General features: G+C 44.3%; 1 protein-coding gene across 4 annotated transcripts in view; it reads right to left on the reverse strand.

Moving 5' to 3' along the window:
* TENM3 (teneurin transmembrane protein 3) overlaps window positions 1–24,222 on the reverse strand; it is a 558,635-nt gene that overhangs the window by 121,553 nt on the left and 412,860 nt on the right. For all 4 annotated transcript variants that reach the window (XM_053659855.1, XM_053659853.1, XM_053659856.1 and 1 more), the window contains one exon: window positions 4,232–4,354. In XM_053659855.1, coding sequence (XP_053515830.1) covers window positions 4,232–4,354 — 123 coding nt within the window. The remainder of the gene's footprint in view (window positions 1–4,231; window positions 4,355–24,222) is intronic.

Consider the following 24,222-nt stretch of genomic DNA (forward strand, 5'->3'; position numbering starts at 1 on the left):
CCTTGTCCATCCACAGAACCATGTGAGATGATAACAAATTGTGTTTTTAAGGCACTGAGTTTTGCTGTGCCTTGTTATGCAGCAATAGATAATGCAAGCAGTTGATGGATTCCATTTTAGACAATGAGATGCTTGGAAGACAGACAGGTGGACATGCTCCAAAGCCACTTGGGTAGGTTTCCTATTGTCGATGTGTGACGCTCGAGGAGAGAGTCCAGGCTGTACTTCATTTGGGAGCACAGCACACAGAATGCAAGCGAAGCCAGGAGAGTGGAGGAGCGAACCCAGCGTGACTATATTTTGAGAAGAGCAGAGTCCTGAGAATCAGCCGCGGCTGGGGATCGAGTAGGGGAAGGGGAGCCGACGTCACAAACTGAAATGTCACCACCAAAAAGTCAGGGAGAAAGTGCACGTGAAAGTGGAATCCCAGAAGCTAAGGGAAAAGAGTATGTCAATGAGGAGGGATGGATGAACTGGTAAATAATGTAAGGACAGAAGGGTATGCATGGATGCTGCGGACATAGCAATGGGTAGCTCCGGAAGACATCAGCTGTCCGAGGGGTGGCAGCAGAGGAGAGTCATGAGAAAGGAGCCAGGTGGTAACAGGAGAACTGAGAGGTAAGGAAAGGAAAATCGTGACTGGCCCGTCCAGGAGGGCTGGCGGTAAGGGGAGAAGAGAAGGGCAGGGTGGGGCTGGAGCAGCAGGTGGACGAAGATTTACGTATTTTTAAAGATGCCACATGGTTTCCGAATGTTCCGGTGTTGACTGGACGTGTCTGTGGAGTGGCAACATTTTGAAGATACAGCTCAGGATCAAGAGCACTCGTGGATAGAGGGACTTCAACATGGTGAGGACAGGGTAGAAGAATAAATCCAGATACACAGAGGAATGGGAGTTTGTTTAGGAGAACTCCTGAAGAGCTCTGTTTCTGTCAGTGTTGGATAGAACACAAGGTCGTCAGCTGAAAGGGCTGAAGGACTGGAGTTCTGATCACAGTCGGCAGATCCAAAGTAATCGTTGAGAAGTGGGGAAGAATATGCAAGGGAAATATAGTTGGGCTGCCAGTCTGTTGAAGTCGGCGAAGCAAGAGATGGGCATTATTAGTCCTTCTTTACGCGTGAGGAAATCAAGACTCAGAGGTTATGTAACTTGCTCCAGGTCACAAAGCAAATACATGAAGGGGCTACAACTTGAATAGAGGCCTGTGATTCTTTCCAGCGCATTAGGCAAACTGAATTCCTTGCTCCAGGGGACTAAGTTCAGTTTCTGGAAAGAGACTGATGTTTGAGCTAAAAACCCCACGCTTGCCTTTTCATGCACCAGGCCCACTTCCCTCAGTTTGCCCAAGACCCCGTGTTCCAACCTCTCCTCTCTGCAAATTGTAGTCAGAGAAGCTCTCAGGAGTAGTTGGTAAAGGACCAGGGTACATGGCAGACATTTTTCTTTTAAATACTTGGTACCCCCGAGGAGCACGCGTTCAGCATTCACTTAAAAGCAAGCAGGGGGTTTACTGAACCCTTAGCACCACGACTGTTCCTTAGCATTGTATGTATAAAACAAGGATAAAATAGGCCGCATAATGAGAGCACTGCGTTGATGCAGAAGCTGTTAAATAATTGTTCATTATGCTCCGCACAGTGAATTCTCCTAGCGAGCTTTGTTCGGAAAGCTAAGGCTTTCTGAAGGGTGCAGTCTCCTAGAATTTCTAAAGAGGGGCTGTGGTGGGCTTCTCTGGGAGGTCCATGAAGCTGAAGCAGTGGCCGAGGGACGGGTCCACCCTGGAGGCCAATGGCAGGGATCCCAAGGCGCCCATGTCCTCTGCGCCTGGGCCTATCAGTGTGTTAGAGATAGACATCAAGCATCTTTCCTTGGAAAGAGGGAAACAAAAATTCCTTTCAATTTAGGGCTTTGGGGCTATTCCAGAAATAATAAAGAGGACACGAGGGACTATTATTTGTACAAGGTCTGTCCTTTGGAGTTCCTTGTCTGGACGGACCAAACTTGTTCTGGGGAACGTGCTGGCTGTTGCTCACGTGGGGAGCTTGGAAAAGGGGACCTGACTTGCATATAGACACACCTGCCCTACAGGTGCGTACCAGCTGTGGGCAGGGCGTTCTCTGGCCCCCCAGGGCACCACAGTCCCTCCCAGAGAAGGGGGGTGCACAGCCGTGTCACTGAAAGGGTACGGCACCATCCCTTGTGCACTGTGAGATTATCTGAGTGAGTTTCAACCAGCCCGTGTATAAATGAGAAACGCAGTATCATGGAGTAGAAAATCCAGGGTGCACTTCACCAAACGCGGATGTGTGTGATCTTAGGAAGCACTTCGGACGTGTACGTGAATGTCTGTGTGAGTTGGATGTAATGGGCACTTCGGCTGCAGTCCTGGCGAACAGTTGAAAGTCTATCCATTCCATTGAGATTTCCGAAGCCGTGTTTATATGGTGCTCTTCCAAACATCTGGAGCTGACGGTATTCTAGACAGCCCGCCCAGGGTTGTCCTAACATTTTCTTGCAGATCTGAACTACTAAGCGTGACCAGGGCACTGAGCCAGTGGGTGGAGAAGCCAGGGTTTGAACGCTGGCCTCTGTGAGCCCAGGAAGGCCGAGCTGGGTGGAGGCCCTTCCAGGTGGAGGAGGGGGCCGGGCCCTCGGCGGGAAGGAGCTGAGCTCACAGCCTTCTCATAGGAGCGCTGGCTCTCTAAGTGCTGCGAAATTTCCAATGAACCGTGCCGCCTACACGGTTAGGATGTTTCAAGGTACATAAAACATCTAAGCATTTTTCTCTTTCATAGAATGTGTGGTTAATAAGAGCTAATGGGCCATTTTCACAACCAACCACCTTAAGACAGTCTACGTGTCGATCTACATACACCAAAAATAAATACTCTCAGTTTCCGTGTAGTTACTTGGAATGTTCATATGTGTATTATCACTGTACAAAACAACAGGTGTTTGAAGTAACTCTGTTTTATTTCATTGAAATTTCCTACCTAGAGTTTCAATTATGAAAGATTATTATTGTCACTGCCTTCAGGGTCAGTGACACCTCAGCCACCAGCTCAGAGTTTTGGGGACCACACAGCACTGGGTTTCAGAAGGTCCCATACAGGGGGCAGGAATGGGTCTTCATTATTACTACGAAAATCTAATAAAATTCCTCGCCCTCCCAAAGAAAGAAGTGTCATAAAGTATTATTATTAAAATAAAACAGAAGTTGGAAAATTAAAGAACAAAAACATAGTAAAAACCTTAGTCACAGTCAATGGGTACATGTAATGCAGCAGCATAGACATAAATATGAATAAGCATTTTACATGTAAATATATAACAGCTTCTTTCTAATCTTGCAAAGAAACCGGCCACATGAGGATGAACACAACTGATGCCAAAGCAGAATACAAATTCAGCAGAAAAGAAGAAAACAAGGGGGAGAAATGCTAGAAAAATGCTTACAGGTGAATGATGTATCACATGACAAAAAGCATGTCTTGATCTAGTTGTCTTGAGATATAAAGTATTATGACATTTTGCAAAAAAGTCAGAGGATGCCAAATGCCAAGATATATATATATATACATATATACATACACACACACACACATAACACACACAAAAATAACAGGCAGGCATATATAATATAAATATACATACATATGAATACATTTTCCTGGCTGTGTATATTGAAAAAATGAAATATAGCATGCTGGGAGTTTATGCTGGAAAAAGGAAATGCAACCTCTTAAATTTCATATTTGTTGCAGAGTTAATTGATTTGAAAGTCTGGCAGTTCGAAGTGCAAACTTTGGAAGGGTTGGAGAAAGGGCAAGCAAAGGAAAGGTCAATACATTGTAATCCTCTAATGTATTCTGTATTTAAAAGCTTTATAACAAGATAAATGTAGCGATCCAACTCCACACAGTAGTGGGGTGAAGAAAGCATAAAGCATCCCAGGCAATTTGAGATGATGCACTGAATTACAATCTACTTACAGGCTAAAAATGAAACAAAATACCCACCTGGAAAAGGTGGAAAGGCCCGGCTCTCTAATCAGGGTGGAAAACTCCAACTTTTCAAGTAAATGAATAAAAACTACTCATTAACCTATGACATCTGTAATTTCAAAACCTTTTCTCTCTCCCATGTGAAACTGGACATAACACAGGCAAAAGCAAATCTATGGAAAGAGGTGTTTCAAAGGAAAACACGGACACACAGTCCCCTCCTTACCATTGTCACCAGAAGGCAGGGACACAGTGTTCGTTGGCATGGTGTCCGAATTCACTTTCCCATTTTCAAATGTGTCATTCTCCGTCTGCTGTAACTGCCAGTTCAGGCCAAATAGATGCATTGCTGGGGGCGAAGAACACACGTTGTGTAAAGCTTTTAGCTGCCAAGCAAATGGTAAACATGTTTACAACAAACACGAGTCTTCTGTAAAGTTAAAACGTCCACGGTCTGAAATGCCAAGGTTAATTGTGGAGTAAAATCAGAAAACAGGTCCTCGCACCGACGCGACTGAGACAGCAATGCTGTGCAACACGGCAGCGCTTTAAACAAATGCTTTGCTACTTATTACTCAGGTGATTGGGACCAGGCAAGGTTTACATGTCAATGGAGGTCTGCTCTGCGTTAAGTGGTCCACCCGCCACCATCACTGAACCAAGTGGTGAAATGCTCTCCAGCAGCGCTTGCCGAACTTACTTCTTCACCAGCCACTCCCATTTGTGTGGTACTTTGCTGCAATACCTACAGGATCTCAAGGGACATCAAGCTCTTCACTGCATTAAGGTAAAAACTAAAAACTGGTCTCGCAGATGAATTTGTTGGCATAGGAAATGATCAGAATGGATATACATGCACAACAATATATTTAACTATTCTAAATTTAAGATGAATTTATTTAGAATTTATAACAATTCAACAATGATACAGATCAAGCAACATGTATGGGGGTCAGGTAATTTCATGTAGAGCTTCTGACATGGGTATATAATCTTATAAATTTATAAAATTTTTATGTACTAATTTTATTAAAAATATTTAGAAAAGACAACGATGAGACTATATAGTTATAAATCTGATTTACATTTTTCACATATTCTTTTCCTTAATCTATTTAAAATATGTAGAATCATCATCATTGTTATATTAACTATTAACACTTACTAAACATTCCTTGGTGTTCCAAAAAATATAGTTTAGGAATTACTCTCTACAGAAGGCTCAAGAGAGAAACCAGTGGGGGTCCTAGGACCATATCACAAAAGAGAATGTTTCCGTCTCATTGTGTGATGTTATTTACTTCCTATCCACACTGGAATTCACCAGAGAGCTGGAGACAGACAAATGTGTTCAGAAAAGAATGCTAGAGACAGTGTGAGAACTTCCACCGTCAGAAAGCCCTTGTCAAATACTCGGTATGTGGAGTAACAGTGTAAAAATCTGGCTCTCGATCCAGGACTTCGCCCTGGACAAATGATGTCGTACTGTTATACATTAGGTTTACTTAAAAAAAATGAGGTTGGTTAAACCTACCTTCCTCAGTTAATGGGGACCTCCTGGGCAGTGTACATGGGGCATCCCTGGCACATAAGCATTTCACTGATTTATTTTTTACTCCAGATCACAGACCTTCTGGGAATCACCCGAGCAGCCGTGGTCTCTCTCTGCAATGCCTTCCGTCCCCTGGTCAATGCCCGAGCTTTGGAAGGCGGGGGCCCACTTCTCGGGCAAGCCTGCTGGACGGCGCTGACCATCTTCCACACCCGTGTTCATTCACGTGTGTGCCTCATTTACCTGGTACAGCGCCTGACACCTAGTAGGTCTCAGTAATAAGTGTCTGTTAAGTGAGTTCTATTTCCTGAGGTTTCAAAATCTAAAAAAACACTGTTGTGAATAACAAATATGTAGTAATTTAAAAAAGCTACTACATATAAAACACATACATGGCTAAGACAAGCATACTTAATTATGCATAATTATTTGATTGCTTCAATGTCACATGAAAAGCAGTTGAGTGGAAGGAGGTCCATGAGTATTACCCAAAACTGACTGAATTTTTAAAAAAGATTCAACAACAGCTTGGGGACCTTCTATGACCAGTCTCACGTTCCTTTGTGAACAATATCTGATACAAAGTCAAAATGTAGTAAGAAACAGACCAAGCAGAGATACAAACATATTGTAGCTACAGCTACCCTGTGTATTTGCAACGTTTGCTCTTATACTCCCTGCTTGAGTTACAGTCTGCCAGTAATTCCTCCAAAACTCTGATTTTTCAAGGATTAAGATATCGTTATGAAATTCTTGAATTTACAAACTGTCAATGTGTAAAGCGGTATAACTTCGTATGTCATTTTTGCATTAAATTATGTAGTATTTGAGTGGCCAAATGTCAAGAGCTTTCTAAACATTTATTGCTTCATACATTTTCAAGCTCCTGATATTTCAGTAATTTTTTAATAGAACAGTGGGGGCTACTTGGGTGGAGCAGAATGACAGACACACTTTGGCAGAGTAACTACAGTAAATAAATCCCAACACGGTCGGCGTCCCCACATAGAATCACCTGTGTGTCACACAGAAAGTCATCTTACAGATCTGCTCATTTTACTGGTTTACATCATAGACTGCGAGAGAATTGGAAATCCATGGGCTAATTAATACACAAATGCCAGGTGTTAAAGAGTAATGTTATGTTTGTGTTTGGAAAGCTATTTCTTTTTTTTGCCAGATAAACATCTTACCATATATATATATTTTTTATAACAGAAAATCTCAATAAAAGGGGATTTTGGTTTTACTTAAGTCAGTGCATAATGAGAACCACACTCAATAATAGTAAATCTCGTTAACACCACTTTGAAAACAGACTGAGACAAGTAGTTTGGTCTTAGAATAGTCTGTCCTTTGAAGATATTGCTGTTTGGAATTTAATGAAGGCCTTGACACTTATTAGGTGTCATTTAAGATGTTTATACAACAACAGGGTGTTAGTGAGATTGGCTGCCTACGAAGCTGGTAGGAGAGAGAGAAAGCAGGGGTGGAGACAGAGTCAAAATGCTGCGGGAATCCCTGGGCGCCGGCTCAGTCTCAACACCGAGGACGGTAGGGAGGAAGTCACATTCCCTTGAGAAGGACGGGAACAGCCCTGCAGAGCCTGAGCCGGCAGGGATGGGTACGCCCTCGCCGTCTCGGTACAGGGCCAGGTCCTCCCCGCCATGCTTTGGGACCAGTGGAGGTTGGAGGCATGTCCAGAGACAGCTGAAAGTCTCCTGAACGGGCTCCCTCAGTCGAGGGGAAGGCGATTCTGGGAGGCACATCTCACCCTGCAGCTGCAGATGCCCTAGCGTTCAAGAGTCAGGAAAAAGTGAAATTTGGAGGAAGGTTGGAGGAGGCTTGTGCAACCAAGGTGCAAATCTGAGAACTCTACACCGAGGATACTGCTGTTACTGTAGAGTCAGGGAAACCGGACGTGGAAGAGAAACATCCTAGAAACGTGGTATTTCAAGCTTGTGAAAAAGAGCAAGGAGACAAAACAAAAGATCCGAGAAAGGGCATAGAGATCCTGATACGGAAACCAGGGCGGGCTGTGTAATTGAACACAGTGTGTCCAGGACTCCGCACCTGCAGAGTGTGAAAGAGCAGATTTAGTCTGACCAAATACATGTGCATTCTACATCGAAAGGGCTGACGATGTTCTCGGCATCTCCAAGACAAGACTTCTAATCCGCCCCATTGGCTCAAAGGCCATTGTCCCCGAGTGTCTTCATGGGAACAGTTACAGAGTTGGGGCATCAAAGTGATAATTTTCTATGCTGACCTGAGGCAGCGCTGTGCCAGCTGTTTTTGGGGGACCAAAACAATAGCAGACAAGTACGGGCATAATAAGGAAAAACAAAGGGAAGAGGCCAGGAGCTCCATGGTCTTCTAAGCCCCTCCCCACCCCAGGAGGGGACGGAGTGAAGGTGGGGGGGGTGGGGGTGGGGGGGTGGTTGGGTGGGGTGGACAGCTTAGGGGCCAAGGCCCAGGCGGGCAGCAACACCAGGTGTCCTCTCACCACAGACGCGCTCCCCAGGTCGGGAGTGGGAACACATGATCCCAAACTGAAAAAACGTACAACAGTCCCCGAACACTGGCCATGGGCCAAGTGTTGGGCTGACGTATTATTAATGCACTATCTTACTGAATCTGCACAAAGACTCTGCTAGATAGTGACCGTCACTTTTCTTTTCACTTTAAACCTCAGAAAACTGAGGTTTACTGAGAGTTTAAGGTTCTAAGCAAGTAAGGGGTGGGGGGACGGGACCCCTTGACCTTGAACCCAGGCCTTCTCATAACAAAGGACACACCCTGACCCTCCCTTCTATTCTGCCACAGGGCTTTGGAGTGTGAAATCCACCAGGAAGGAAGTCAAGTGTAAGTTCTGCAAGGCCCACAGGCCACGGAGGGACACGGCTTCCCTACTAAACCCGGGAAAGCGCGGCAGGGAGTGTTGGGGGTGCAGGGCAAAGACATCGATAGGCAGCCTCCGTGTGCTCCGGGCACTGTTCTTCCAGACGCATACCCGCCCGCCACGCTTACACTGTCCTCAAAGAAACGCTGACAATAATACGATGAGGGTCGTGTGCAGCAGGCTATTTTTGGTTAACTCCAAGTGTCTTAAACACAATTCAAAAATTACGTAGGTAAACATTATACTTGTGAATTTTAAAGGTGTAGAAATAGTATTCGTGTAGATTTAATCTTCTACAATTTTCGCTTATGATATCACATTTTATAGTTTTATATTGTTATTTCCACAGATTTCTAGGTGATTTTAAGGGGATGGGGAGTCACTGGATGCATATCCAAAATGATACCCAAGGAAGAACGGAACTTGGAGATGCTGGTACCAATATCTGTCTATTCAGTGTGCTTTTTGCATTTTAAAATAGCTCGCTGTCCGTTATCTTCCAATAATGCAGCCTGTGACGAAGACCACTGTCCTGTTGCATGAGGATGGGACTTAGGTGGAGAGAGCTACCCGGTGTCTTTGATAAAGTCACTGTGTAAGAAGACTCATGATACTGCGTCTCCTGATGCTTTTTCGGGTTCCTTTACCCGCACTCTGCTGTTTTCCTGAGTTGTACTGAATTAAGACGGAGCATTCCCTTTCAAGAAATTTTTAAAAATGAAAAACGAATAGTTAATTTACCTCTTTTTTTGACAGTAGCAAATATAATCAGAAGTTGTCCATTTGCTAAAATTGGCTTCTAAATACAAGGCATTTACTAACCATGAATCGTTGTATTTTGCAAGATTATTTGTGAGTTGCTTGTTTGGAATTGAAATATATTTTCTCTGTATTTAAAAGTCTTAGGAAGGGTGGGTAAGTTCCTGGTTGATCTAAACAGACAGAAGTCAGTTTGCACAGCCAGTAAGACTCAGTCTACACGCAGACCCCAAAGCCAGGGAACCGCAATGGCCACAGAAGCATCGTTTGCAACAGCCCCAAACAGGAAACCACCCTGATGCCTGCCAGCAGTACAGTGGATACACAGATTATAGAAAGTCATACAAAGGACTTGTACACAGCAATGTAAATGAATAAACCACTACCAGATGCAACAATGCAAATGGATCCCATGAACATAATACTGAACAGAACACATTCACAAAAGAAGTGAATATTGTGTAAGTCCATGAGTATAACTTTCCAAAGCAGGTAACATCAACTAGTAGAAATAGAAGTTGCCAGAGTGCTGACCCGCAGGTAATGACTGGGGGCAGGAAATGACTGGGAAAGTACCCGGGGCTTCTGTGGTGCTCGGTGATATTCTCGTTTTATACCTGGGACTTGGTTCCACTGGTCATGTTCACTGACGACCTGTCTACTTTTCTAAACGTCTATGACACTTACATTAAAATTTCTATTTTAAAATGGACCACCTAACATGTAGCACAGCTCAAGAGCGTATGCTTTTACCTTTCCTGACCCTCTTCTGCCTTTCCCTGCAACGTGCCCAGCCGTCCCTTTCCTGGTGACAGCCTACGTGGCAGCCCCCTGAGACACTGATAACACATGCACACGGAGTAAGGGCGGAGCAAGAAGAGTGGCAACGGCTCACTCCAACAGGCAGGAGGGAAGGGAAGACGGAGCAAGGCTTCCTTCGGTGCAGCTCTCGGGTGCTGGGAGGACAGCAGTGTGAGTAAACAGACTCAGGAGCCGGGCTCACGGAGGCCGGTCCACAGCCTTCTCAGACTGGCGCTGAGTTCAAAGACACGACTGCCTCGGGGAGAGAGTGGAGCAGGTGGGACCCTGGTGCACGGCTGGTGAGGCTGTGCAGTAATGCAGCCGCTGTGCAAACAGCATGGTGGTTTCCTAAGGAATTCAACTGGGTCTACCACAGCATCTGGAATCCCACTTCTGGGTGTATTCGCAAGAGAACTGAAAGCAGGGTCTCGAAGAGACAGCCGCACACCTGCGTGCACGGCGCGACGTCCACAGTGGTCAGGGGCAGAAGCAGCTGAAATGACCGCTGGCAGAAGAACGGGCTAGAAAACCGTGGCACGCATGTGCAGCGGAGCACCCCACTAGTCCCCCTTCACCCCTGGGGGATGCGTCCAGCATCCCCGGGGACACGCCTGCCACCTCGGACGGTGCTGAGCCCTGGGCATGCTTTCTCTCCTGCACATATACACATAACCTATGATAACATTTAATAGATAAATAGGCACAGTAACAGATGAACAACAATAACTAAAAATAAACCAGTGATAATAATATAGTGTAGTAAAATAAGCAAATGTGAACTCTCTCCCAAAACACCTTATCTCGCCGTCCTCACTCTTCCCGGTTTTCTCCTTCTTCACAATTTCATGGGTGGAAGATCTGTCCTTAGCGTCTCAGCAACCTCAGCATGTGATTATTTTTTTCTGCATTGAGTAGAAAACGTTCACCTTTTCACCGAAAGGCAGCGCCTGGCGGCTTCTCCTTGGTAGACGCCAGCTGCCAGCATCACTGCTCTCGTGCAGAAGGATGGCCGGAGCACAAGCTCTTGGCACTCGGACAGTTGTTCTGGCTACAGAGACGGCGGCTCCGGAGTGACTAGCGGGTGACGCTGGACAAAGGGAAGGGCTGCCCTCCAGGTGGGACAGAGTGGGACTCGCGACATTTCATCACGTGATTTAGAACGAAGAGCAATTTAAAACATACGAATGACATCTGGAAATTCCCATTGACTAGTTTCTCACCGCAGAGGACTGTGGGTAACTGGAATCTCAGACAGTAGAACTGTGGATAAGGGGGGGGGGGACGCTGGTATAACTCTCCCCTTTTTCTCAGGGCAGGAGGGCATCCATTTCCAGGATCAGGCCCAGCCAGAATTTTTAAATTAGTTGTGATATCTGACATTGGCTATCTACAAAATGAATACGCATACTTTTTATAAGACCCCCCAAGTCAAAGATAAAACATTATAATGGTAACAAGTGTAGGAGTGACTCACCCAAACACTGAGCCATCATTCACCATCCCAGCTGTTACTAACAGCCAAGCAGTTTCCTCTGAATTCCCTCGTCTTTGCTTACCGGTGGCATTCTTAGAGTGCCACCAATTACACTGCGGATAACACAAAAATGTCCCCCGCATCATTCAGAAGCATTTATTCTATAACCTCCTAGTCTCTCTTTTCTGCAGACCCTCCCAGTAAATGTTAAGAAAAACACCTCGTTAATGGAACTAATTCTGAGACAGTCTGCTAGTAAAGACCTATCAGTGGCGTTTTAGGAAGACGTCGTCTTTCAAAGACCACGCAGGGGAGAGAAGTGATGCCTCCTTCGGTGTCCGAGGCTGATGGGATGAAAGGACCCTGCGGTATCTGCCATCGCCTCTGCGCAGAGAAGAGGAGGAGGCCGCTGGTTTTAACCACTGTGTGCTGCTTTGAGATGTGAAAGCCAGCGTGTGGAACACTACAAACCAAAATGTGTAATTACAGAAAATTGCAGAGCACCAAGGAGCAAGTTCAGGGCCATTTTTAGCTCCATGTTGAGAGAAAAGGTGCCAAAATTTCATCTTGTCTTTGGGGACCATGCCATTGAAGTTGTTATCACAGCTAGTACTATTTCTACCGGCACGCCGGAGACCTCGGATCCTGCCAGACACGGAGGGGCAGGAGGGGTGGTGACTGTGGATGACACGGTCCAGCAATCTTCCAGAACCTTGGGGGAATTAGGAGGACTCGGTGAAGCGAACACAGAGAAGCTGGCACCGTGGGCATCAGAACCCGGGCCGCAGCTTCTGCCGGAGGCCTGCGGAGATCAGGCTCCGGTTTTGGCGACTTGGAGTGCGGGTCTCAGTGTGATTGCCACGGCTGCCTAGATCTGCTTAATATCACAAGAGCAAGCAAACATTCTCACAAAGACAAGAAGACAGGAGATAATGGGAGAACCGGAACCTGGTAAGAAAAACTGGCTTAAAAAGCATCATCCCGAGAAAGCCTGTGATTCAGTTTCGTCCAGCCTGCAAGCCCTTGGAGGTTCCCCTAAGCAAACTCCAGGTCTCACGCTCCCCTTCCTTACGTCTGCCGTGGTGCGAGGGAGATTCATGAAGAACGTGTCGTCAGAAGTTGCAAGAAAAGGCAGTCAGACTCTGAGATTTTGGAGTTCGGAGCCCAGATGTGAACAGAGATCAGCTGGGGCGTCTGTGGGGCCTTTTTGTGTATATTAAAGGAGACCTGGTCGCCCTTTTAGGTTCTGGCCCTGAGTAGGTGGGGCACCTGAGCAAGTCCCCTGGTGTCCCCGAAGCTTAGGTTTCTCATTTACATAAAACCCCGAAAAGACCTCAAGAGATGAGCTCCTTAAAGGTCTCTTCCAGATTTACATTCTGTGGTATGTCAACCTATTTTAAAATATAAATATTCAGGCTAAATTACTGAGCGTAGAGGGGAAAACCCCACCTACCATCAATAAGATATCAAGGTATCAGAACACGGATGTCATTCCTTCATTTTTAATTTAATATGAAATTTAATTACACAAAGTCAAGCTATCCATGTTTGCGTGTGACACCTCGGGTTTCTTGGGTTCTGCCAGCAAAATGTCCTCATTTTATGTTTTAGTTTCACGGATATAAAACCATACAGAATGCACGTGTGCAATGACTGGATTTTACAAAAATATAAAAACGCTTTTAAATATAGGGCGATGATCTGGTTTGATACTTGCTTCCAGAACACAGCCCAGTGTTCCACGGGGAATGGAAGTGTCTCCGGTGAAGGGTGCAGCGTGTAGCTGAGACCCGTGCCGGTCTGAGCTGCCATCAGACGCCCACAGTCTCCCATGAATGAGCTTTTGTTTTGGATTTCCTGCTGTGCGCGCGCACATGTGGACGGGATGTGCTGGGCAATAGTTTGCCGTTCTAATCCATCATTATTTGTTACAGACTTTAAGGCTAATGTTACAACCACAGGCCAGACTTGCTGACCCAGATATGGGCATTTTTAAAATCAGTACTTCTTTTTAAAGCTTTTATATTAAGATGTATTTTTATTGTCATTATGAAAAGGGGAATTATGCCAACTATGAGATATTTTGAAATTCCCAAAACCTACTACCTGATATAGCAGGTGCCTCTGAGTTATCATAAAATATCATAATAAAATCATACTTTTTATGAGCTAATTTTTTTTTCTGGCAGGGAGGGGTAAGGAGATGGAAATGGTTGCTAACATTTTATATTTCTATGCTGCATATTTTTTTAATCCTTTTTGTAATCAATGGAAAAGTAGAACCACACTATCAGCTGTCTTGGTGGGACTTAATAGTGATTTAGCTCTGTAGGTTCGTTTCTGAGAGAATACTTCACTCGGATTCTTTTATAAATAACAATATTTAGAAACTGGACTTTCCCATGCGACGGTACATTTGCTCCCTCAAGTATGTGGACTCCGGGCACTCTGTTTAAGGAACACAGGACATGGTAATCCCAGTGGCCCAATGACAGCCAATGCTGAAGCTGACAGCGGCTTCTGGAAATCATGCTGTCTGCCTCCGGGGGAATGAAGTCAGGATTCTGCACCAGACAGTCCTCTGGGTGCTGCTTCTTATTGCCAGGTCCTGTTCTCTGCAGGAAGGAGGCAGCCAGGAGCCCCCTCTAACGAAGTGAACAATTGTGATCAATAAGCCAGAGAATCTCTGAGCTGACGGTTGTCAGCATTAAAGAACACAGTAAGAGGACGTCTTTCAGAAACATCCAGAACACAAAATGGAATAACTGACACAGCTTAGAGACTATCCCCTGCTTGCCGGAGTACTGAGTTTGCTGTTATCGTGAGAAGGATGTAGCAGAGAATTCATTAGTGACAGTTATTAGCAGCTTTGCCACCGGAACCCCATGGATCTACTCATTAATCAAAGGCTTGTTGTACTGACTCTGTTTCATCTGGAGTCCCCTCCTCCGTAACAGCTTTAGGGTCTATATTTCTACTTTTATGTAACAAATGTGTATGTATGTTAATGACCTACTTAAGCATAACATTTTTTCTCGGCTTGTTTTGACTTTGTGTAAAAGTAGAATAGCCTTGCACATTAGAATTCTTCAGAAATTTAAGGCACATTACCGATCATTATTAAAAGATCCAACTATTAGGCCAATGGAGGCTGTTAGAGGAAGGTTGGTACATTACAATAAGGCAAAATCCAGAGAAACACCCCCTTCATATTAGTCCACTGCTCCTTCAGAAGGTTACAATGATGTGTGTGTGTGTGTGTGTGTGTGTATTTGTCTGGTTGTAAAGAGGCAACATGAAACAAAATCAATGACCTTTCAGGAATCCAGGCACAACGCATTCATGAAGCTGGTTGTTCACCATTCATTCATCGACAAAGACCGCGCCTGTGACCACCATACCATGCTGTTTCACAAGGGGAGCAGTGTGAGGTGCGGCCATGACTCCACCTCTGGGACCTGGTTGGGGACGGCAGCAGGCAGATCATACGGCCCCCGTTGACCATCTCCACTCATCTGGCAGGGTAGGGACAGGCCTCACGGACCCAGCGAGCCAGCGTCCCCCACTAATCCGGACTCACTTGGAGAGGGCTTTTCCTTAGCCACAAACTTAACTGTAATTAATGGATAGTTAGGGGACGTTTGTGGAAATTTATTTCAAAGCAAAACACAAAGGAAGGTGTGGACCCTGATCCCCAGGAGACACGCTCACTCTGTGGACTTGCTTCTGTACGCGGTGGCTTCCAGTGTCTTTTCTAAAGACGAGTGGCCACCTTCCCCCTTCAAATGTGTGTTGCTTCTCTGCATGTGATTCTTATCCAAGATCACAAAGAATTTCTTTGAAGAACTAAAAAGCCTCTAAAAATATCTTTGCTCTAAAGATAGGAAATGATGGTACAATGGGCGATTATTTGAAGCGATGGAATAATATGGTTCGTTTTTATGTACAGCTTCTACGTGATTCCCACAGGCTCACTATTACGTCATGTGGTCATCCTGGCAAAACTGCAGAAGCAGCTAATGGTCACATTTAGGATCTGGAATGAAATGAAAAGACCGAATAGAAAAGACCTACAGCTTTATCAGTCCCTCAGCAGTGATTTCTGCCTTTTATTCTAAAAAAACAACTGCTTTTCGCCTTTGTGATGTAATTGTCAACATTCCACAGAATTATTATGTTGTAAAGACTTTCATATTTATATATTTAATGAATTCTTTCCTTGAGATAATTAAACATTTAAATACATTTCTTTTAAAAGGGAATTTTATAGCATTACGTGAAAGGAAAAGCCACTCTCTCCTGATGTAAGTAGAAGGCAACAATATGTGGAGTGATGTTATTAAAATGTACAGAGAAACTGCCGGCGGAATTGTTCTTCAACACCTGTGAAAGGGGTGTTAAAGTCAGGTGTCGTGACAGGTTCTCATCATCTGAGACCTCCCTCATGGCGTCCTTAGAGACAGCGGAACAAGATTCAAAAGGGAATAAACATCTCAATTCCTTTTTCTGTCTTATTTACTCTCCTGGCCACCACCCACCTCTAAATTGTTAACTCTTATGGAACACAATGCCCTATGACCTGGCCGGAGAAGTTCGAGACTGATAGTAAGGGCTCCTGGACCCCGGGCCCTGAGTTCACACTCCCTGGCTTTCCCCCCTGGGCCTAAGGCTTCTCTTCTGCAAAACCACAGGTAGCACTATTTGCGTTGCTTGGTGGTTCCAGGGAAGAACAGCAGCTGCAATCAATGCACCCTAACATTTTATCAGGCAGGTTCATTGTTTGGTGAACGGCTCCCAGAGGGCTGCGCAATCCCTCCCCCTGTTCGTGTTGCAGAGGAAACTCAGCTTCGTGGAGGTTCCGTCACTTGCTCCAGGTCACACGGGCAGTATGTGGCGGAGGAGGGATGCGAACTCAGGCTGGCGCTTCGAGGGCCTGTTCCCGACACGAAAATTTCCCATGGGAGGTGGCGAGGTCCTTGTGGCAAACACTGTGTTTTGCCCGTCTCTGTGAATTCAGTGATTAGCAGGGACCGGCAATAATCGCTAAGTTTAATGAAATGAAATGTTCTGTGATATTGGAAATAATGAAAAGGAAATGCCTGTGAAAAAGCAAACAGACATCTGCAAGATGCGAAAGCGTTTGGACCGTTTTTTCCCCTCGATCGAAGCCCCCACCACCTGGACTCAGACACAGTAATCTTCTAGGTGGGCTTGGAGACCCTTCCACTGCCCTGGGAAACGCAGGCGGATATGTGGATGGCCTCCTCCTGTTCAGGGCCCGGTTGGCTGATCAAAAGTGATTAGAGGGGCAAGAGCTCACAGGTGGGGAGGGAACAGAACGGATCCACCTGTGGCCCACATCCTAGGAAGGAAGGACAGTCCCAGGCCGAGCCAATGAAATCTAACAGGTAAAGAAAAGATGGGAAGTTACCTTCAAAAATGCTGCCTGTGATTTTCAGAAAACATCTTAGTACTATGCCAAAGTGGCCTAGCTGATAAATGCAACTGGCCTGTGATCACTGTATCACGTGGGCTCAAAATGCACCATGGGAGGGTCTGACAGCCACGCTCCTTCCACCTCTAGGCCCGAGCAGGGGATGGCAATTACCGGAACACGCTGACCTTCTGGTTATCAGAGGCAGGGTAACATGACCCCTGTTCCCAACAGCTTTTGAAATACAGAAAACACGTTTTACCAATGCCTAGGAAAAGCAGATTCAGAGAGTGCTCAGACATGTTTGGAAAAAACCAGGGATATCGTTTCTTTTAATGGTTTTAAAACTACTTTTTGGGTATACTTCATAAGTAAAATTCTCCAAGCACGTGTGTATATCATCTAGAATTAAGGGCAGAAAACCTATAGGAAAGACTGAACATTCTCACGGTGATTTTAAATCCAGTTAGCCAAAATTTCCCATGTAACATTTCTCTCCACTTCTAGATGTGAAGTACAAAAAGGGTTTTAGCTAGGTCGACTCAACAAAGAAAACCCGTGAATATTTTAACTTTTTCCCTTGGAAACATCTAGATTTTATTTTTATGGTATCACAATATATTGGTTGTAATAGTCCTGAGAATTGATTTTTCAGGCCACATTTAGGTTTATGTGGTAACATTCAAGGTTCGTCCTCATGTCAGTGTTTGTCAAAACACATAAGCCTGGTGCTTATTCTGGTTTTAGCAGGAGACCCTCTCTCTAAAGCTCAGACTGACTACGACTCACTGCAGAAAGTTCTGTCTTTTATGCACTCTCCTGGCCTCTGACAGTCTGCCTTTTTCAATGGTCATTATGATCACAATTCAGTGCTCAGAGTCTGTGTTCTCTAAGACACAATCTTGAAGACGGCAGGGGCTGCGTGGTCTTGATCGCTGCCATGTCTCTCATAGCGTCTCGGTAAACAAACGTCACTCAATAAGCAGATTTTGGATGAATGTTGGATGGAGGAGTGGTCACTCCCTTCTCTGGTGTCCTATTAGTAAGTCACTAACAAAGAAACCACGGAATCTCACTTTTAAGGAAGAAGGACAAACTACCTAGACATTCTAAGGTTATGTATAAAAAATAAATAAACTGAGAATTCATGCATTTGGATTTTATTTTATCTCCTATTTTAGGATGAGACCTTTGTTTGAATACAGATTCAGTGGAACTTAGTGGTTATATGCTGAATTCATTCCTAAAATTCCTCGTAATCTATGGGAATGATTTGATTTTTGAAAGTGTTTTGATTTTTTGGGGAAAAAAACCTCACTCAAGGATGTTTTTTCATTGCTTTTAGAGAGGGAGGAAGGGAGGGAGACAGAGAGAGAGAGAGACAGAGACTGGTTGCCAGTGATCAAACCCCCAGCCCAGGAGTATGTACCCTGACCAGGGATCACACCCGCAGACTTCCAGTTTACAAGATGATGTTCCAACCAACTGAGTCCCAACGGCCAGGGCTAGTTTTGCTTTGTAAAAAACCTTTTATGGGAGAGAGAGGGGAAGAGAAGGAGAGAGAGGGAGAGAAATATCAATGTATGGTTGCCTCTCGTGCATCCCCTGATGGGAACTGGCCTGCAACCCAGGCATGTGCCCTGACTGGGAATCAAACCACAGTTGTTTGGTTTGCAGGACCATGCTCAATCCACTGAGCTACACCAGCCAGGGCTTCACTCCTTTTTACGTAGATAATTTTCTCAAGACACACAGCTCTCAGTACCACTAATGTGAAAACAAATGGCACAGGCAATACCGATTCAATGTTTGTGCGGTGTAACACAGGAATGGCAAATTTTGTATCATGCTTTCCACTCGTCATTACAAAGTTGGGAATTGCCGCTATACTGTGCAAAACGATAGCCCAAGACAGAAAAGAACATGTATTTCACACCCAAGACCTTCGGTCTGGCACAAACTGAAGTTCAGCTGAGGGTAAAGGTATTTCTTATTGTGGTTATCTTTGGATGCTTTTCAAGTCAGGGAGGTCCTTCTATTTCAATGGTAAAAACAGTCTGTTCGTATATAGAACTTCTCATACATTATTAAGTTAGCTGGTCTCATATTGGGCCAACAATAAAATAAATTATTTGGGGGGTAGGAGAAGAAGAGCACACTTACGTCTCTACCATTTCTTCCACTTGGTAACGATTCCTTTTTCATGTACAATAATAGATATAAGGATAAACTCAAAGCTACGCATTCTGACACTGTCCTAATAAAAACAAACAAAACTTGATGTTGAAAACGACGTGGGTGCCACATACAGCCTCTCCCACTTTAGGTTCAGAAGTCACTGATGCCGCGGAGCTGGCTACAGAATGAACTTAATTTTAAGTGGATGCTCAGGTTTTTCGAGGTTTCTGGATCATATGCTAGACAGAGAAAGTGAATCTTTTCTACAAATTAATACAGCTCCCAATGAAAGTTAGGACAGTGTACAAACATGACGAGACAGCCAAAATGTGCGGGGGAGAGTATGTGGGTACACACACACACACACACACACACAATTTTATCTATATGGAGTGCCTCTTCATGGGAAAAGATGCAACTGTCGAGAATGGGTTTTAAATTCCCCCTTTTGCATGTGCAGAACCAGCCGCTACAGTAGTGTGCTTTATCACGGCCCCCTTTCCTCCTCTCTTCAGGTAAACCGTTTTACTCTGGGTCTTCACTCACCACTGAGTCAGTCAGGTTTCAGTATGTCTTGAATTGCATGTATCTAAGGATACAATAAAATACTGATTTAAAAGGTTTAGTTTACAGTTTTCAGTCTTCTCTAATCCAGGCCGTGTATTTTTTTCTGCAACGTGATGAAATCACATTAGTACTAAAACGGTACCACTGCACCTCAGACAAGATGCATTTTCTGAAGGTAATACGACTAGGAGTTGAAGGGAAGATGCTGTAGTGAAAAACGGCGTGCAATTCATTGCTCGGTTGTGTTCTATAACCTAATAAAACCGCGCTTTTATTACACAGACATGTCCAAAGAGAAAAAAGAATGTCACAACACATTTTATTTTGCCACATATATTTAAATGGTTGATTTCTCAGGAAGCGTAGATGGCCGGCGTGTTTTTCTTCCTGACCCTGAGTTGCATATATACAGCTAGTACCGTAATCAATGTCAAGGTACACTGAGAAGTTAAAATGTTCATAAAATGCAAATAGATGAAGAAGTGGGACAGAAAACTGCTACCAAATCATAACTGCAATGAACCTGGACTCGACAGGTTCTGTTTTGCCAGATCTACGGGAGGCGCATGCTGTTAAATGGCCTTTTTAGCAGGATATCACAACATCTATTTTACAAATCAGTTGGTAGCAGATGTTCAAAGGAAATAAATAACTACCAATGTATTTTTTTTCAGTGAAACAGAATATTGAAAATGCAAGTATTTCTTGGGTTAGCAGCGTATGTCAGGAGTTCATCAGAAAAACAATGCTGAGTTACTTCATGGCATTGAGAAAGGAGTTAACAAACCAATCCCTTAAAAATTCAGATTTTTGTGTCTGTGGGAAATCCTATGGAAAGTTTAGAGCAGGGGCGTCAAACTCATTGTCACTGGGGACCCCATCAGCCTTGAGGTGGCCTTCAAAGGGCCGAAATAACTTTAGGACTGTATAAATGTAACTACTCCTTAACAGTTAAGGAGTTGAAATTACATTCGGCCCTTTGAAGGCAACCAGGAGGCTGACAGGCCCCCAGTGGAAATGAGTTTGACACCCCTGGTTTAGAGGGAAATGGGAAGTGACTGTTAAAGAATGCAGGGTTTGTGCTTTGGGGGTGATGGGAATGTTCTAAAACTGATTGCAACCCTGTGGGAAAATACAAAACACCATTGAGTTGTACACTTTGAATGAGTGAACTGTAGGATGTGAGAATTACATTTCAATAAAGCCATTATAAAATTTGTCAAGTGGATTATTGGTTGGGATAAACTAGGCCAAAAATCGAGAAAATAAACTAGCATATATAATTTGATGAGGTTTTGGTTTTCTTTAGTTTTCCTTAAATCTAAGAAACACGTGCAAATACTTTCAGTGCTACTCCAAGTGGGAAATTATTGGACTTTTCCAGCTCCGTCCAGCAGTACCTGGAAATGCTAATGAGGAGACCTGCCCATGACGGTGTCAAGGGGAAGTCTGACTTGGCTTTGTTGCTGGCTTTAAGTGGTGTTAACCAGCAATTCAAAGTTTTATTTTGTTTGTACTGAATGTTTCATTCATCGTCATGCTTTATGGTAAGATTTCTGGGCGTTTTTCTATGTGTCTGACATTATGATTTTAGGTTATCGCCCACCTTCTGTGAGTAAAGAACAATAATCACGACTCCTACTCATCCATAGCCATGGACAGAATGGGAAGCAGCAGGAACTAGCCGAGACTATCTCTGTAATCCGTTCTTCGGCAAACAGCTGCCTTCTATTGCCCATGTTTATAATTTCTAATCATTAGAACAGGAAAAAAAAGAAGAAGAAAGGGGGCCCAGGAAGTGCAGGGACAGGCCTTTGATAGGCCTGTATCACTATCATCATGAACTATAGTGTGTGTTTAGAAATCAGTAGATTTTCGTTGTGTGAAGACACAGCCACTTACAGATGAATGCCCTGGAAAAGGCTTTCCATTGGGAGCTTCGCAGTCTAAAGGAAACTCCGATGTGGCTGTTGAAAAGAGGTGTGTCATGTGCACAAGGGTGGACATGGGCTTTCTAAGAATCGAGAGGTGACAAATCATGGCGCACCATCCTATCACGTACTAGCCAGAGTTTCTCATTTCTGCCACTCATGATCTCTAACTTCGCCGAATTTTCTAACAGGTCATCTGTGCTTGTCCTGTCCAGGTGATAGCCACTCGCCACACGAGGCTGTCTGAGTTGAAATGCATTAACAATAAGACAATGTGAATTCCAGTCCCTGAGTTGCAGGGGCCACATTTTGAGAGCTCAAGAGCCACATGTGTCTAGCGGCCACTGAATTAGTGCTGAAGTAGGTCACATCCTCACCCAGTGCAGCGTGTGACACTGCTGACCCGTGGTCCTGCTCCTCCAGGCGTGGTCTGCGGGCCACAGAAGCATCACCCGCAGCCCGTCTGAGATATGGACTCTCGGTTCTCACAGCAAATCACAAGATCTCCCCGTGATTCCTGGGCCCGTTGAAGTTTGAAAAGCCCAAGTCTGGATTTCCTTTCTTCAAATTCCATGTTTAGGAATGCCTCTAAGCAACTGTTTAAAAACATAAACACTTTAAGTTTTTAGTTCTTCAAGAACTTCACGGGAGGCAGTGCAGAGGAAGGGCATCCCCAGTTTCCAGTCCAGCGTCATCACTTGCAGGCTGCGCACCTTCAGGACAGGCACCTCTCTAAGCAGCCGATTCCTGTTTGTTCCATGGAGACGGTAACTCAAAGCGCTGTTGTGAAAATTAAATGAGGTGATTCACCCACAGCTTCGGACCCGATGCCCGGTGCACTGTGAGCACCCCACGTGACCACCGTAGCATGTCTGTTCCTTTCCTTGCCTTGCGTGACCCCCTTTGAAGGTCATCTCCCACTAACCATTTTGACATCAAGTCCAGTAAACTGAACTCCTCTTCACCTCTTAAGAAGCACCTGCTAGAGTAAGTCTTTCTCCAGCATCTCCGGCCTGAAGCACTTTTCTTCCCTCCTCTATATTTTGTTCCCATAAACCATGTTGCTATGAAAGCCTGCGCTGTTAGAAGTGTCTTTATTGCTTGACTAGGAGTTTCTAGAACAGAGTGCTAATTTGAACCTCTAACATTTGTTAGAGTGCCCGGAAAAATTTTGAACTCACAATGGTTATTAAGAAACCATAGAAGCACCAGAAGAAAATTTAAGTGACTTAAAAAATAATATTAAGAGTAAATAAGGACTTTATAGGTATAGCATGAAATATCAGAAATTATAAAGAAAAATTAATAAATGAGATTTAAAATTCTGTATGGTATAAGGCATATGCATATGAACCAAGTTAATATGCAATTGTAAAACAACATAACATATATGACAAATCACTAATATCCTTAATAAATAAACACTTGCAAATCACAAAGAAGAGAATATTCCCAACAGAAAAATGGGGGATACGAGGCTATTCACACATGTAAAAAGAAATACGAAGAGTCAATAACTCTATGCAAAGATATTCAGCACTACTAGCAAGAAATGAAAACAACGATACAATGTTTCAGCCTAAGAGATGGGCAAGGGTTAAAAATGTTGATAATACACAGCGTTGGTAATGACGTAAACTGGAGGATAATTTGGCCGTGGCTTGCACATTTAAAACATGTCTATCCTTTGGCACTGCAAACTTCTTTCTAAGAATTTATTCTGATCAAAAATGTGATCAGCTGAACCCGCAGGCACATACAAACACACGCCTGCAGAGGAAAACAGTCACTGCATTTGGGGAACTGCTTAATTAAAACCAGCCGTTAAATACAGTCACACACATATAATGTTTCATGCATGATGAGAGAGAAAGCCTGGTGCAAATGCACTAAAAACGTGGAACATCAGACCTACATACGCATGGAAAAATAACTGGAAGGGTGCACACCAGAATGTTAACAGTGGTCACCTATGCAAAAAGTTAATAGTGATGGAGGGGAATTAATTTTCACTTTCGTTTTCATCTTTTCTTTATTCTCTGTAATCTTTTGTGGAAACAGGAAAACAAACAAGAAACAACAAAGCCACCTCCCTCCCCTTTTCCCTCCATTTCAGAAGTTACGCACCTTGACTGCCCTGAAATAACTTGACCTTAGGGAAGAGACCTGTTAACGCCACATCTTCATAACTGCTCATGACCTTATTGGAAGGCGAGAAAGAAAGTCTGGGGTAGAAATAATCCCTCAGGCTTTTTACTCTGCATATTTCTTAAGGCTGTGACTTTATCTGGACAGACATGGGACAGTGCGGACCTCCCAGGGAATGGGAAACGAGTTTAAGGATGACGGCGCTTCGTTCAAGGTTGTGAGGCCAATCTGGCGATGACGCTGGTCGCCCCACTGATTCGGGGTTCATCGGACTGGTCTCCCCGGACAGGAAGTGGCCTTTTCCATCTCCCCTGCTCTCCAGGAACACTCAATGGAAACGAACAACCTCCCCTGAGAGAAATGCCCTGTTCTTTTTTCAAGGGTAAAGGTGGTATCTTTAGTCTGAAAAGATTTATCGTGCTAACTGATGAAGCAAATATATTCTTTACCCGATACAAACAAAACAAACAA

Source organism: Artibeus jamaicensis, unplaced genomic scaffold (genome assembly GCF_021234435.1).
Source record: "Artibeus jamaicensis isolate MK-2021 breed Jamaican fruit bat unplaced genomic scaffold, CSHL_Jam_final scaffold_833, whole genome shotgun sequence".
NCBI classification, from domain to species: Eukaryota; Metazoa; Chordata; class Mammalia; order Chiroptera; family Phyllostomidae; genus Artibeus; species Artibeus jamaicensis.